Source organism: Dendrobates tinctorius, unplaced genomic scaffold (assembly GCF_039654945.1).
Source record: "Dendrobates tinctorius isolate UK_male_01 unplaced genomic scaffold, ASM3965494v1 ptg000029l, whole genome shotgun sequence".
NCBI lineage: Eukaryota > Metazoa > Chordata > Amphibia > Anura > Dendrobatidae > Dendrobates > Dendrobates tinctorius.
Window position 1 is genome coordinate 11,980,251 of NW_027361697.1, and position 16,481 is coordinate 11,996,731.

General features: G+C 43.1%; 1 protein-coding gene across 4 annotated transcripts in view; it reads left to right on the plus strand.

Moving 5' to 3' along the window:
* SLC44A3 (solute carrier family 44 member 3) overlaps nucleotides 1–16,481 on the plus strand; it is a 157,699-nt gene that overhangs the window by 126,672 nt on the left and 14,546 nt on the right. For all 4 annotated transcript variants that reach the window (XR_012231418.1, XM_073571389.1, XM_073571387.1 and 1 more), the window contains one exon: nucleotides 4,455–4,538. Coding sequence is in view for 3 of the 4 variants with exons in the window: in XM_073571389.1 (XP_073427490.1) it covers nucleotides 4,455–4,538 (84 nt within the window). In the remaining variant the exon portion in view is untranslated. The remainder of the gene's footprint in view (nucleotides 1–4,454; nucleotides 4,539–16,481) is intronic.

A 16,481-nucleotide genomic window follows, 5' to 3' on the forward strand; every position in this document is an offset into this window, starting at 1 on the left:
TCCCATTCTAAATCCATAGTTATTAAAGAAGCACGCCTCCTCCCAGCAAAAATAATATCCTCTTAATATATTACAACCATAATATTATACAGCACTGTGTACTTACAATTGCTAATTTTTCCTTTCTACCCAGCTAACTTTTCACTGACTCTTGGCATTGTGCTTGGTGATGTAAGGCTTGCATATTATTATTAATTATTATAGCGCCATTTATTCCATGGCGCTTCACATGTGAGGAGTGGTATACATAATAAAAACAAGTACAGTAATCTTAAATGATACAAGTCACGACTGGTACAGAAGGAGAGAGGACCCTGCCCGGGAGGGCTCACAATCTACAAGAGATGGGTGAGGATACAGTAGGTGAGGGCAGAGCTGGCCAGGCAGCGTTATGGTGAAGCGATGGCTAGTGTAGGTTGTAGGCTTGTCCGAAGATGAAGGTCTTCAGGTTCCTTTTGAAGGTTTCCACGGTAGGTGAGAGTCAGATGTGTTTGGGTAGAGCGTTCCAGAGTAGGGGGGATGTAGAGGAGAAATCTTTTATGCAATTGTGGGAGGAGGAGATAGAGGGGAGTCGAGAAGGAGATCTTGTGAGGATCAGAGGTTGCATGCAGGTAAGTACTAGGAGACGAGGTCACAGATGTATGGAGGAGACAGGTTGTGGATGGCTTTGTATGTCATGGTTAGGGTTTTAAACTGGAGACTTTGGGTAATGGGGAGCCAGTGCAGGGATTGACAGAGGGGTGAGGCTGGGGAATAGCAGGGGGCAGGTGATTAATCAGGCAGGGGAGTTTAGAATTAATTAGAGGGGAGGCCACAGATCATGAGGTTGCAGTACTCAAGGCGAGAGATGATGAGGGCATGGATTAGGGTTTCTGCAGCTTCTTGGTTGAGGAATGTACAGATCTGTGAAATATTTTTGCGTTGAGGTCGGCAGGAGGTGGAGAGGGCTTGGATATGTGGTTTGAAGGAGATATCAGAGTCAAGCATTACCCCAAGGCAGCGAGCTTGTGGAACTAGGGAGATTGAGAAGCCATTTACTTTAATGGATAGGTCCATTGGGGGGGTCAAGTGAGATGGGAGATGATTAATTCTGTTTTGTCCATATTAAGTTTTAGAAATTTAGTGGAGAAGAAGGATGAAATAGCAGACAGACATTATGGAATTCTTTTTAGTAGGGAGGTGATATCTGTCCCAGAGATGTAGATCTGTGTGTCATCAGCATAGAGGTGATACTGAAAGCCGTGAGATTCTATGATCGGTCTGAGACCGATGGTGTAAATGGAGAAGAGAAGGGGCCCTAGCACTGAACCTTGCGGGACTTTGACAGATAGTGGGTGAGGTGAGGTGGTGGTGTGCAAGTGACAGATGCTGAATGCTCTGTCTGCTAGGTATGACGAGATCCAAAATAGGGTCAATTCTGTGATGCCAAAAGTGAGCTGTTTTGTCATGGAAACCCATGCTGTGGTGTGACTTAGTAGTTTTGTCTATTTAATGCATATCGCAATGGGGAGAGCAAATATCTCTAAATATAGACCTAGGCCATTGGTAAATCTTTCTAAGTGTGAAAGACCTGCTAATATTACCTAAGCAGCACTACAACAGATTGTTCAGGGTGTTACCGAATGTCCACAACAATGGTCTTTGTTCTTGACCTCAATATTTGAAATAGAATTGACAAAAATGTGATTCATGACAGAAAAGGAAGGAAAAAACCACTGTTACCTAAGGGTATAAAAATCATATCTCCATAAAGAAATGACATCAGGCACAGCCCTTGGACAGGAGTGGCCTTTTCTACATAAAACTGACTTTTTTTTCTTTAACGAATCCACGTCAACTGTTTCTCATTTTAAGGATATGTTTCATGTGCAGCATGCTTGCTTCATTGCACCGCACACATATGCTATAATTTTGTCATCTGTATGATGGGTTTTTCAGGATCCATTTGTCTAATATTGCATTGTGTTTTTCTGTTCACCTATTGACCTCGTTACGTGGGCCAATATTGGCAGTCGTTTAACAGCCTATCGACTATATACAAGCCGTTTGGTCGTTGTCTACTGGCCTGTTTACACAGGATGATGAGCGTCCCATGTGCACAGAATCAATGATACACTGGGTGTAAACATTCATCACACCTGATGCTTTTAGTTTATTTGGCCTGTATAGATGGGACAATAGTCCAATTGTTGCCGCTTTCTAAATGGGTCATTAGTAGTAACAGTGGTCATCTGACTATGGGTGAATAACGTTTTACAATCTCCTCTCTTTAAAGCCACATTTATTGACTTGAAGACTTAAAATTTGAGGAGCAATTTTTGTATATTTTTATTTTTTTCAGATCTGGCTTACATAATTAACTTAACTGCAAGATATCCCTATTATACTTGTTTGTGTTTTGAAGCACGCTGCTGTACAGCACTTCGGTCTTTTGTCTTTTTAAATGGAAATTGCAAAAAGACAGGAAATTATGGTGGACAAATGCTATTGTCTATAATGATGAGTGTATGTGTATAGATAATGTAATAATGCCAGAAACCTTCTGAGGAAGCGGGAAAAGTGATTGTGTCATGGAGTCAAGTAGAGCAAGTCCTCTATTATTCCTGTCATTGGTGTGGGTGTATATGAATGCAAAACAAAAAAAAAAAATTGCACAATGTTTTGCAGGAGTGATACCAAGTTACACCATTCATTTTGGTCTGTTTTTGCAAAGTTGCTGTAATTAAAGAAACACCAAATCTTACAGGGGTAGAGAGACACTGCACTTCTATTTTTGTCTCCTCCTGGCGGCCTCTGACTTTAGGTAATATACCTCATACTATTTCAGATATGCTGCTATCCATGTTTCCCTGCCTATGATTTGGTATCCAAATACTAGTATAATGGGGAGGCTTTGTCTTGAATAGACTCTGGCTGCACTTGCACTTTATTTATGCTTTGATTAGATGGATGCTACCGCGGCATTAATAGCCTGTAAAACTGAAATGCCCTTTCCATTGGATTATTAAAGATTAGCTTTTTCTGCATTTTTATGGAAATTAACTTGGATGTACCCAATTAAGAAACGCTATGACATAAACTGATGTCTGTTATGCTCGTGTCTCCCCCTTAGTTGGAGTTTTTTTCTTCCCTGTTTTTTTTTAATGTTCCCTTTTGTTTTTATCTATTGATTTAATAAACATTCTATTTTATGCTAAGCTGGCATCTCTTTATATCCCTCAGCACATTTATTTGCTGTTAGGGATACTGGTTGTTTGCTCTACCTTATTTTGTAGAAAACTGCAGTCAAAGCTGAGAAATATAAACGATTCTAAGCATGTCTCGCGCCATCAGAGCCAGCGACCCCTTCCCTCCAGAGTTCTCAGAAACCTTTAAAAAAAAAATGTTCCTTTTTATTTTTTTACATTTATTATTTATTTTTTTAATTTATTTTATTTTTGTTTGCGGTTTTTTGTTTTGTAATGATAAACTGTATTCTTATTTTACTTTCTGCACATGATTACATGGGCGGCTATCTAGCACAAGCAGCCTTCAGATTCAGACTTCTGCTTTACTGCAGCTAGAAGGAAACAATGGATTGGAGTTGTGATGGATCATGCGTGATCTATATACCGTAACGGTGTTCAAACAGAACAGGGAGGTTCTTTAAAACATACAAGATTTCAGGATTTTTTTATGATCATTTAAGGAACACATCTAAAGTAATTTTTTTGGGAAAGCAGACAACCAGGTAAAGCTTGCTGTACCCGGTGAGATTTCGCCCTTACCAATTGTTGCTGAGACCTTTCCGCGGGCTGGCACAGTGAGAAGTCCTGGTCTTCTGTTAGAATAAGTGATCACGGTGAAGAAGCTTTCTCATGCAATATGAAGAACATCTGATTGATTGACTGTAGAGATTGATCATCAATCTGGCAGTCACATTATTCTAATATGTCATGCGTGTAGGAAGATTCGTGATCTCGAACCGCCGTTGATCCTCAAGAAGAAAGGCCTGTACAGTGTGTCAAACCCCTACCACCCGTTGAGATTCGTACTAAAATGTGGGTCCAAGTTTAGTTTGTACCAAGAATTCGGCGCTCTCTGTGGGGATTAAGTGAGACTGACATTTGCTCTGTGTCCTAACTCATGATCACAATAGAACAAAATTTGCAAACCGAAAAAAGTCAGCACTGTTCCTGAATTTCTCATATTGCGGAGGACAATGCTATTTCCTGTTTGGCCGGAGCACAGCGGTTATTGCACTGCAGATTCTCGCAGCTGTTGAACCAGTTGTTTTCCTTCCAAAGCAGCATGTTCTGCTTGGTGGGAAAAGACATTCTGCTCATTAATCCTTACTTTTACAAAACCGTTCCACCACCGCAGGAAAAGGGTGTGATGAACCCGGTGCGGCCAGTGTCATGCAGTCTTTGTAACATGCCATAAATAAACACCTTTTTGTATTTATTGTCTTCCAGGACAATGCGTGTACCAGGTGCACATCACAATGCTGTTTCTGCTGTCTTTGGTCCTATGCAAAATGGCTGCGATGTTTGAACCAGGTAAAGTATTTGTTGGCACAGTTATGGGCGTGTTTCATTTTTGTTTTTACATGATAAATAATCGTTGATTGTGTTTTTTTTTTGTTTTTTTTTTGTTTTTTTTTCTTAAAAGCAAATGTGTGAAATAGTATCTTTATATTCAATGCATTTCTCTGTAAATGTCCAATTCACTTCTGCGGGAGCTGAGCTCATGTGTATGACCTCCACACCTATGGACCCTTGTTCTGAAAAATTGTGAAAGTTCCATCTATCGGGCCACCACTGTTCATACATTTATCACCTATATGAAGGATATTTGATAAATGTTGGTGGAATTTCTCCTTTTAAAGGGGTTCTTTTTTTAATTGCAAAATTAACCTAAAGTAGGGAATGTTATATAGTAAAAAAAAAAAAAAAAAAAAAAACTGTGCCAGGACTGCTGCAGTCAGTCATTGGTCTTAGCGGTTTGTTCATACAGTCCAAGTCTTCTGAGGCCAGTGATTGGTTACATTAGTCACATGAATGATGCAAAGACTGGCAGGGACTGCTGAAGTGGCAGGAGGATTAAACAGGTAAGTAATGGTTATTCTGTAACATTCCCTACTATTGCACAAATTCTGTAAAGTGCCAGATAACCTTTTTAGGCCGGGGTCAGACTTGTGCGTACAATGCGAGAAACTCGCGCATCAACACCCGGCACTGCCGCCACTCGGACTGGAGTGTGCGGCTGCATGTATTTCTATGCAGCTGAACGCTCCGGTCCCGAGTGCTGGGTATTGATGTGAGAGACTTGCGTGAGTTTCTTGCATTGTCTTACCCCGGCCTTAAGGTACTGTCACACTTAGCGATGTACCAGCGATCCCGACCAGCGATTTGACGCGGTCAGGATCGCTGGTACATCGCTAAGTGGTCGCTAGTGAGCTGCCACACAGGCAGATCCCACCAGCGACATCGCAGGGGTCGGGGATCGCTACTTACCTATCACACCAGGCGATCCTGCGTCCTCCCGCCCGGCTCCACGCGTCGCTCGTCCTCACAGCAGGAAGCGCCGCAGGAAGCTGACGACGAGAAACAGTCCAGGACATTCTCGCGTGATCAGCGATAACCAGCGGGGGAGCGGGTCATAGGTAAGTATCACACACAGCGATATCGCTAGCAATATCACTATAACGTCACTAGTTATAGCGATATTGCTAGCGATATCTCTTAGTGTGACATGCCCTTTAAAGAAATAATCTGGCTCGGCTCATTTCCACATTAGGAGATAAGCGAGGCCGTGACATCATATGTCGACTTGTGGACATGAGTGGCTGCTATCGAGCAATCATCCAATTTTATTGGGTAGGACAGGTGCGTAAAACCTGTAGCTTGCACACTCGAGCCGGAAGCTCTGTAGACGTGAGATCACCGGCTCTGCTGCGATTGGGACGAACACTGCATGGGATTTGTATGTTCTCACCAAGCTTGAAAGTTTGACTAGGTGGTCCCATAACCATGGCAGAAAAAGAGGTGGTACAATTTTCCTATTCTGCCTTGAACACCATTGTTTTGCAATTTGATGTCTCAGTAAGTAAATGATTGATTGTGATCTTTGACGTTCATCCGCTTGGTAAATGACACAAGGCCAAGATCCTCTCGTGTCTATACACACAGATACCTTTAAAAATAATAAGCGAGCATATGTTGAGGATGGACAGTGAAGATGGAGGACTACGCTGTATCGCTGCCCATTGATAATGCGATCGTTGTTTGTACACTGCTGACGCTAGCAGATTAATCTTCTGTCATTAGGATTTCTTGGAAATGAGAACTATCATTATTAAAATGACATTTGAGTCACTCGGGCTAATAAACAGAGGAAAGATGTCATACTGTCAGCACGCATGAGAACCGTGTTAATAGGTCACTGAGCGTGGACGAGCACGTAGCCTGGTCAGTATACAGGCTGCCTAATTAGCTAAATGGACCGTGCGTTGCCGAGTGTGTGCATTTAGCTTTCCTTGATAAACTGAAAAGAGAAATGCATGAACACTGGGGCTGTAGCTCCTGCACATAATCAGAACACAAGAAACCTATAGGACTAGACCAATGATGGATCCAGATAGCTTTATAGAATCTCAGAAATTACCGCAAACAAGAACAGGTTTTTAGGTCCTAAAGATCATTGCAGAACATGCGTTTATGTACATACTGTCATACCATACATCTTGGAGCGAGACTTTATAGCTATAGTTCCCTATTATATAATGTGTAAAGCAAATAGAGAAATAAAATATAACTTTTATTAGGCTATTAAATAGTCACAAAAAATCACAAATTCCCTATTGTCTTTTTTTGTCTTATATTAATCAGTTAAAAGTTGTCTTACAGTTCTTTTCACAGTGCTGCCAGAGCCTCCATCGGAAGTCCTCTTTGATTTGATGGAAAAAAATAGCTCTATTGTACGGAGTTTGTTGTTGCTATTTCCCAATATGAATGGAAACCACAACACAAATGTGAACATTGCCTTAGTCTTATACAACAATCCGTGCCAAAATCTGTCAGCTAAGGCTGGTGTCACACCTCCACCATTTACAGCCTGAGTACAGACTCCAGTTTCTGGACCGACCATGAGTTTCCTGACTCAAACTCCACTGCTTCATCGGCATACGTGAGACTGAGTTTAGATCTGGAGACCCGCGGCCAGTTCATGCTCAATTTCATGCTTGTCTTACAGCCCACTCCTGGTGTAGGCTAGAAAACATTTCAGTGGATTTTTTTTTTTGTTTAAACCAAATATCCCCTGCAATTGGTGTTTTCTACTGATTCTGGAACAGTTTTTATTTTTCTTCTGTGTCCATCTGTTCCAAAGTTATGCCCACTAGTAAAAACGAATGGTGCAAATATTCCTTTCAGTCAACTGGGCGTGTACCACAGAATATTTGCTTTATCTCTTCTAATGATGGCCAATCAAAAAACAGCCATGCCCCTGAAGTTCTGTTGTTCACACCCAGTTGATTGAAGGGAAAACTTTCACCATTATTTAAGGGGGAATAACTTTGGAACAAATAGAAACAGAAGAATAAGGAAAAACTGTTCCAGAATCAGTGGCGCAGCAACAATTGGAGCAGGTGTTCAATCTAAATTTAAAAAAAAAATCAGCAAAAGTTCCTCTTTAAGGCTAGGTTCACACTAGCGTTCGGCAGAGCTGCGGAGGGCTGCGTAGTGTCTCCATGAAGCTCCGCCCACTGCCGCACCTCCTCCGGTCTGCTCCGCCTACGTCTGCATGTGGCCTGCGCACCTTTCTTTAGCATGTATGCCGATGCGTCCGCATGCGTCGATTTGATGATGCGGCAACCGCAACAAATTGCAACATCTTGCATTCTACGTGGGTCGCCGCATTGTCAAAATGACGCATGCGGATGCATCCGCATGGTCTGCATATGACGCGCCATGGTGTACTCGGTACCGGGCCCGTCGACTTCAATGGGGGATGTCACAGTGGCTGTGACCCGGTCTGTGGCCCCAGGCAGTCAAATGAAAAATGTTTGGTTGAGTTATTATTGGAATGTGGTAAAAATGAAAATAAAGTTTATATCTGAATACCTGACGCCGCCTGTGGTATTCTGGTCAGAGGCGACCAGCGCTGCGGTGTTGTTCCCCTCAGGGTATGTGCACACACTGCGGATTCTGCTGCGGTTCCGCAGCGCTTTTGGCCCTGCGGATCCGCAGCAGTTCTGCAGACATGGTACAGTACCATGTTATCCTATGGGTTTTCAAAACCGCTGTGCCCACGCTGCGGGTTTTTCCGCGCGGTTTACAAACCGCAGCATGTCAATTCTTTCTGCGGATTCCGCTGCGGTTTGACACCTATTCCATTGTCCAGGTGTCAAACCGCAGGTCACTTTACCTGCGGATCTGTGCAGAAAAACCCGCAGGTGAATCCGCAGCGTGTGAGACTGTTGGTGTGTCGCAGCTGAGGTGAAAATGGCTCTCCACAGGTAGAGCAATAGTCCCAGGGCCGTTGAGAGTTGTTTTTAGGGACGATGTCAGGCGGAGTGGTGGATGTAGCAGTGCTAGGTGCAGAAAGGAGACAAAGGACTCAGTTGAATGCAGTTTCAAGGGGCTTTACTCAGTCTGGTGCACACAGACGCCCACTTTGGTGCTGAGTCCTCCAGGCAAAGGGGTCCAGTATACTCCCAGGTAAATGAGTACACCCCTCCAGCACTCCCCATCTGTATATTCCTTCCTAGGCCATCTCCTCAATGCTGCTTTAACTCCTTCCTTCTCATCAGCATCTCACAGTCAGTGTCCCAGGCCAGCTGCCGCGGATCCTGTCAGAAGTCGTAACTCAGGCAATTTCTTGATCCTAAGTGGCAGTCTCTCTGGAGAAGGTAACTGGAAGTTCGCTGTGGCCCATACAGTAGCCACAGCTGTCAGCTTGCTACAGTAGTTAAGTTTGTTGTTCACTTCACTAAGCTAGGGGCTGAGACCCTTCTGCGACCTAATTTCTTCCCCCACCTGATGGCTATCAGCGTGGGACTCTAGAAAAATCCTTCCTTCAGGGAGCCTTTCTTTCTAAGCCAATCAGTCCAGCAGCTCCTCCTGACAGGAGCTGCCCCCCAACAGGTCCTTCCACTTGCTCTCCCCGAGGGAACCCCCACAACTCACTTCAAATCTCCCACTCTCTAAGCTCCGCCCACTCGCTGTCAATGATTGGCTGTTCTAAATCACTCCACTTTCTAAGCTCCTCCCCTTCTACCTACCTTCCCCACTAACCCCCCAACACCCTTTCCTAGCCAATCTGGGATCCCGAAGGGTACACCCAGATGCCCTGACCAACTAGTGTGTTGGGTGCAGTGTTAGGAGTGTGGTCAAGTGCCCCATCTTACCCGGTCGTGAGATACCACACCTCTAGATGAGGTGCAGTACCTCTGTGGCTACTGGACCCGCAGGGGCGCCACACATACGCAATGTTAAAGATGGGTACGCAGGCCGCATGCAGATGTAGGCAGAGCTGACTGGAGATGCGGCAGTGGGCGGAGCTTCACAGAGAAACTACTCAGCCCTCCACAGCTCTGCTGAACGCAAATGTGAACCCGGCCTAAGGTAGTGGTAAAGCTGAAGTCAGCTGCAGTGCCATTTATTGTGTGACCGTACAGATGAACCTATATGGCTCTGATTCTGACATATATCAAATTAATACTTTTATTTGCCTTATGGTGATATCCAGGGATTTCTTTTAGAAAAGACCAAACAGGAACTGTTATGAAATATTGTTACTTATTCAATCCCTTGCTCCCTCCCCCCCTCCTAATGGTCTTGCCGCAATTGAGATTGCATTCATTATTCCCATGACTGCTGCAGCCAATCACTTCAATCAGCGGTCACATGGTGGACATGCAAATGACACTGCTGCACTACTGCAGGGGCGAGGTTATTTAGAAACCACGGGACCACCTGGGATTGAGCAGGTAAGTAATAGGTAGTATTTGTAACACATTTATAGCTGTTAGGCCAATTTAAAAAATCCTGAACAGCCCCTTTAAAAAAAATTTGTGGGAAGTTCACACTCTTGGCTTTGTAGATCTACAATTCTAAGATAAAGCTTAAAGACACAGAGTTAAAACTCGGTTTACTGATGTCTAAGGGGTTAAACACGCTCCCAAGCAGTTTTTCCAGTGGGCGAGGTTTAACCTAGGAGTATCGCCAGCGATGCAAAGTGATCCTGCTGATCCATTGGATGTTTTTCGAGCCCGCGTTTCCATAGTTCCTTTCTTTCTTTTCCTCTGTGACTCGTATTGTTACAGTGGGGTCTTGAGACCCTGCTCTGCATTCAGCTGTCACACAAAGGCGTGATTATTCCCGGCCTGCAAAGTCGCATCCAAAAAACGAGAAGGCTCCGCTAGGAAGGTGTTGGCTGCAAGCCCGAGAGCCATCAGCATTTCCTAAACTTCTGACATTTAATCAGTTGTAATGTCAAGCACACAATGGCGTCTTGCTTAAACTGCACTTCTGTTCAGTACATGAACATAATGAGAGGGTTTAGAAAGGAGTGTGGAATGCTACTGAACTCTCTGATCAATGCTTGGCAGGGTGAAGTGTTTTTTTTTTTTTTTCCCAACCCCATAAGTTATTTATTACAAGCTGTTTCCAAAATGAAAGGCACAAGGCTCTGCAAATGGAGACTGTGTGTTGTTAATGTTGATTTGTTGTTATGAATACCATTTGGGTACGCCGCCGCCCACATGGATATGCAGCAGATTTCCCATACAGATTTCAGGCAGAAAATTCACAGCATTTTACACTGGGTAAAAAAAAAAACTGCTATAAAAATTGAAATTCATTGTGAGTTTTAAATCTGCAGCATGGCCCTTTGCGCTGTGGATTTTCACAGCAAATTTGTACTTTTAATTGTATAGAGGGAAATATGCGGCAAAATCCACAGCGGAAAATACAAGCGCTTCTTACAAAATTAGAATATCAAAAAGTGAATTTATTTCAGTTCTTCAATACAAAAAGTGAAACTCGTATATTTATATAGTCATTACAGAGTGATCTATTTCACGGGTTTATTTCTGTTAATTTTGATTATGGCTTACAGCCAATGAAAACCCAAAAGTCATTATCTCAGTAAATTAGAATACTTTATAACACCAGTTTGAAAAATGATTTTAAAATCCAAAATGTTGGCCTACTGAAATGTATGTTCAGTAAATGCACTCAATACAATGTATGTATGAACGTATCCCTTTAAAAGATTACCTTGGAATAGTAAAAAATAAATAACGAAAGAAAGTGTCATAAACTAAATTTTATATACAATCAATTCACACTTGTTTTGCCTCTGCGTCCCCCTAACTCGTATAGGAAGATATCGGGGGTGCTGAGGTAATAAGAGGCTGCTCACACTGCTGTCCACCCTGTCTTATCAGATCTAATACTGGAGATACCAGTGGTGCTGATATAAGAGGCTGCTCACACTGCAGCCCACTCAGTCTGTCAGATCTAACACTGGAGATACCAGGGTGCTTATGTAAGAGGCTGCAAACACTGCAGCCCACCCTGTCTATGGGTATGTGCACATGTTGTCGATTCTGCTGCAGATCCTCAGCGGATTTGGCCCTGCGGGTCGGCAGCAGAATCTCCTGCGTTTACAGTTCCATTCAAGTCAACCTATTTTCAAAACTGCAGTGCACATGCTGTGGATTTTTCTGCACAGATTAGCTACGGGTTCAAATCCGCAGCATGTCAATTCTTTTTGCAGCTCCGCAACGTTTTTACACCAGCTCCACTATAGGAAAGTGCAGGGGAAACCGCACAAAAACTGCACTAAATCTGCAGGTAAAACGCAGGTCATTTGAACTGCGAATTTACCTGCGGTTTAGCCAAATCCGCGTGGAAAAATCTGCAGAGTAATCCGCACGTGCGCACATACCCTATCAGCTCTAATACTGGCGATACCAGTGATGCTGATGTAAGAAGTGGCTGCAAACACTGCTGTCCACCCAGTCTATCCAATCTAATACTGGGTATCCAGGGGTGCTGATGTAAGAGACTGCACACACTTAAGTGCTCCTAGTGCATATTCTGATCTAATACTGACTATACCAGAGGTGCTGAGGTAAGAAGAGGCTGCTCACACTGCTGTCCACCCTGTCTATCTGATTTAGTACTAGAGATACCAGAGAGGTGCTGAGGTAACAAAAGGCTACTCACACTGCTGTCCATCTAATTTTTCTGAGTGCGAAGTAGCTGCTGTGACCTGGAAATAACCTATACCACATACTGATAAGCTATGTCTCAGAAGTCAAGCTTTACTACTGCACATGCTCCCTAGACAAGAGTACTATAATTTGCTAATCATACATATTTAGGCATTCATTTACAATGACATTTACTTTAGTTGGTCATTTTTTTTACTCTATTCCCTGGGAACCGCTTCTAAAGAGTTTTCCCAATAATTACTTTTTTTACGCTATAGACATGCTGATTATAAAAATAACTAGATGGTGGCCCGATGCTAATGCATTGGGTATTCTAGAATATGTACAGGACTGTGCCTGTGTAATGAGCGACGCAGCAGTGATGCCTTTAATGGCTGTAATGTGCCTGTACAATAAGCGATGCGGCCGTGTTGCCACGACGCCTAAGCGACTGTCGCTGATTGGTCGCGGCCTAACTGCCACGACCAATTAGCGAGGCGGGATTTCCGTTACAGACAGAATTGGACAATTCTATAGTAGATAAGCTGAACTTTGCTCACTGTTGCAGACAGTCACTAGGCACAGTGTTGATGTTGAGGTATTTGGCACGAGACCACTAAGCCCAATGATTGACTAGAGTGCTCACGTGCTGTAACTGCAATATCACTAGAGCCTGACACAATGGGTCTCTACCACCAAGTAGAATTTACCTGTATTTCTAAATTGGTGTATATACTCTGACTTGGTGGTCGGAAAGCTCTTCTATTCAGTCAAGTGGTTCACAGTGTTTTAAGAAAATGTTTACACTTTTAAAGAGAACCTGTCTCTCGTGGTGCCCAAATTGCAGACAGTATGAATCATGACTGCTTGGCAAAGAGGAGACTAGTCTGCCAGATCTTCCAACTATACTTTCTCTGAAATGCCAGATCGTTTTAGAGAATTGTGTATCTTTCATCCATGTTCAGATTTATGCTGCCTATGGTTTGGGCAGCATGAGTCAGGTGACACATCCTCTTTAAAGTGAGCGCTCTTCTGTCACCGCTGGTTGAATGGGTTCCATATTGCTTCTTATCTAACAATCGAGACATTTTTTCTGGCACCGTGAACACAGACGATTCACCTCACATTGGCCAAAATATTATTTTATGTTGGTGTAAACTTTCATTGGGTTTAAATGTCCATTGCAACTCAATTCTAGAAGGCAGAAGAGGTTGGGAAGGAGCAAGCAATGTACCTTGGCTTTCTGTCCTGAGATAGCAGTGTGGCGACAGCCCACAATAGGCTTTTTTTTTGTTTTTTATGCCACTAAATATCAGTAACACATATGGTAATATTTGGGCTTGGCAAGAGCTTTCTTAAAGGCTATGAACAGCTTTAATTGAAAACCTATTTACGGTACATTTGTTAGTTGTTACTAGTGATGAGCGAACGTGCTTGCATAATGTTTTGTCGCTGTTGGAGAGCCGTAACACATGCTGGGATTGCCTAACAAACGGGCAATCCCCGCATGTGCTGCAGCTGTTTTAAAAGCAGCAAATCATGCAGCTACGGGGACTCTAACATATTATTCAACCGAGCCCTATAGATACTCTGATAACACCCGAGCATGCTCGGATAACCCGTTATGCAAGCATGTTCGCTCATCACCAGTTGTTACCTTTAATAAAATTGCACTAAATTTCAGGCTGCGATATTCGTTTCTTCATTGATTTCTTATGTATATGCAGCCTGATCTAATTTTTTTTTTTTTCTTTTGAGGGAGTGTCTCTCCCAGTAATGTAGGCTGGATGTGAGGTGTATGTGTATCCTTGCCGCTGCTTTGATCATTAGCTCATCAGCACAGCTTCTTTCACTTATTTCCTCTGCATGTTCTTTCTTCCTTTTCTCCTTCCCCTTGCCTGTTATCTCTAACAGCGAGAGAAGGGAGGTAAAGAGCAGAGAGAACCATAATTTCTGACAGATTTGTATCCATGTAGCATTGGATTGGTAAAGGACTTAGTCCTGCTGCAGCAGAAAAAATGGTAGAAAATTTTTAATGAAGATTTATTAAAAAGTTGCTTAATTTCACATTTAGGAATTTAATAGAAAAAAGATATCTTGCTAAGGGGTACATAACCTTTATTATAAATGAAGGAGATGAGTCCAAGTGCCCTCTGCTGCAGGTTGTGGCATATTGCATTACCTAAGAACCACTTTACCTTTTCTTTGGATGACCACCTTTCCCTTCCATGCTGAAACGGATGTAGCGTATATTGCAGCTCTATGATACACAGGATTGTCTTTACTTCTTTTATGACCTTACCCTATTGAATGAGTACCATATATTCCTATATTTGGCTGGCAGACTATCGCAAATAACAGGTTACTTAGTCATAACATAGAGTCATTATATGCTTCATAATGAATAATTCACCCATTTTCTAGATAAGATTCCTTTGATCTCCTTGAGTACTGAATGATGAAAGCGACCCACTCACAGGGAAATCTGGATATCAGGTTTTACTGTCAAAGGAACATGGCTCTAGCCAGAGCTTGCAGAATGGACTTGCTAGGAAATGAGTTGTATTTCCTGGCAATAATAGAAATGTGCTAGAACAGGCAAGTTAATAATGTTCTGGTAAAACTTTAATGTGTGATTTCTTCATGTTCAATTATTTCTTATGCCGGGGATAAGTTGCTGTCAGAAACGTCTGGCAGCAGGTTCCATTTTCCCTATTGGATTGGCTGAGTATGCATTTTTATGGTCGGAAGTGAAAGATAACGGACTGCTATATTTTGTATATTTTTGCTCTATTTTCTTGAGCAAAATCTTAGAATATTATTTTTGAGCTTCCCTATTTAGAAGCCAATGTACAAGTTAATGCAATCTAAAAAGAGGCCACTGAGTAGGATAGCAAGTAGGCCAAGTCCATGGTTTCTATGACTTGTGCACTGGAAGTTGGATAAATCGAAACCTTCGATCCTCAAGTGCAGGATATGAAGAAAGATCAGAGAAGGCCTCAGAATTTCCTGCATCAATCACTTCAAAGCAGAAAACTATGCAACGTTTAGTTGGTCAAAAATTTTGCATCTACTGGTAGGTGGGACGTAGCTGGCCAACTACATCCCACCAGATTAATTAATATTCACACCAAAAAAATGGTATCAATTTATACCAGAGATGCACTCCAGCTTGCAGCTAGGGTAGAAATGTTGATCTCCTGCACGGACAACCTAAAGATGGGCGAAAATTATTACCGATAATATGGAACATCAGTCTTGATGAATTCCCCCCCAACCCCAACTTTTGCGAAAATTTGGCTTTGAGACAAAGTTTGATACTAGTGGCCCAGAACTGTTCACTACTAGGCCTTAACTGCCAGAGCTAGCCATGACAATAAGCAAACTAAGCAATATATTTAGAAAATATTCCTAACCACCACTAGTGACCGTGGGTGTAAATGCGTCGTGTGTATGAAGAGTGCAATCAGTGGTAGCAGAGGTCAATAATAGCTGAGAAGATCAAGACCTGCAGAATGACGCCTTGCCCTTGCTATGCCAACAATTCACTGTTGAATTTGACCAGTGAGACTACTGCAGGCTCTAAAATGCCCCTAATATGTTAATGTATACAGGTTTTTTTAAATGAGGTCTAAGGACCCCGTCACACATAGCGACTCACCAGCGATCCGGACAACGATATCAACTTGTCAGGATCGCTGGTGAGTCGCTACATGATCGCTGGTGAGCTGTCAAACAGGCAGCTTCACCAGCGATCAGCACCAGCGACGAGTGCCCGGCATCGCTGTGAACATTAGTTACCAGCGCACTGATGCAGGGAGCTGGTAACTAAGGTACACATCGGGTTTCTAAGCGCGCGTCACTTAGAAACCCGATGTGTACCTTGGTTACCAGCTCCCTGCACCAGCGCGCTGGTAACTAAGGTACACATCGGGTTTCTAAGCACCACACGGTGGTTAGAAACCCTCTATTTACCTTAGTTACCAGCGCGCTGATCGCTGGTCTCCCGCCTGTCACACACAGCGATGCGTGCTGGCCAGCGGGAGACCAGCGATCAAAAAAATGTCCTGGCTATTCCAGGACGATCAGCGATAACCGGCAGGGGGGCCGGTCGCTGGTCAGTGTCACACACAGCAATCTCGCTGGTGAGATCGCTGTTGCGTCACAAAAATTGTGACTCAGCAGTGATCTCGCTAGTGAGATCGCTATGTGTGACGGGGGCTTAAGGCTTCATAATTGGCACCAAACTGTTTTTTAGGCCCCATGTCCTACTTTGAGT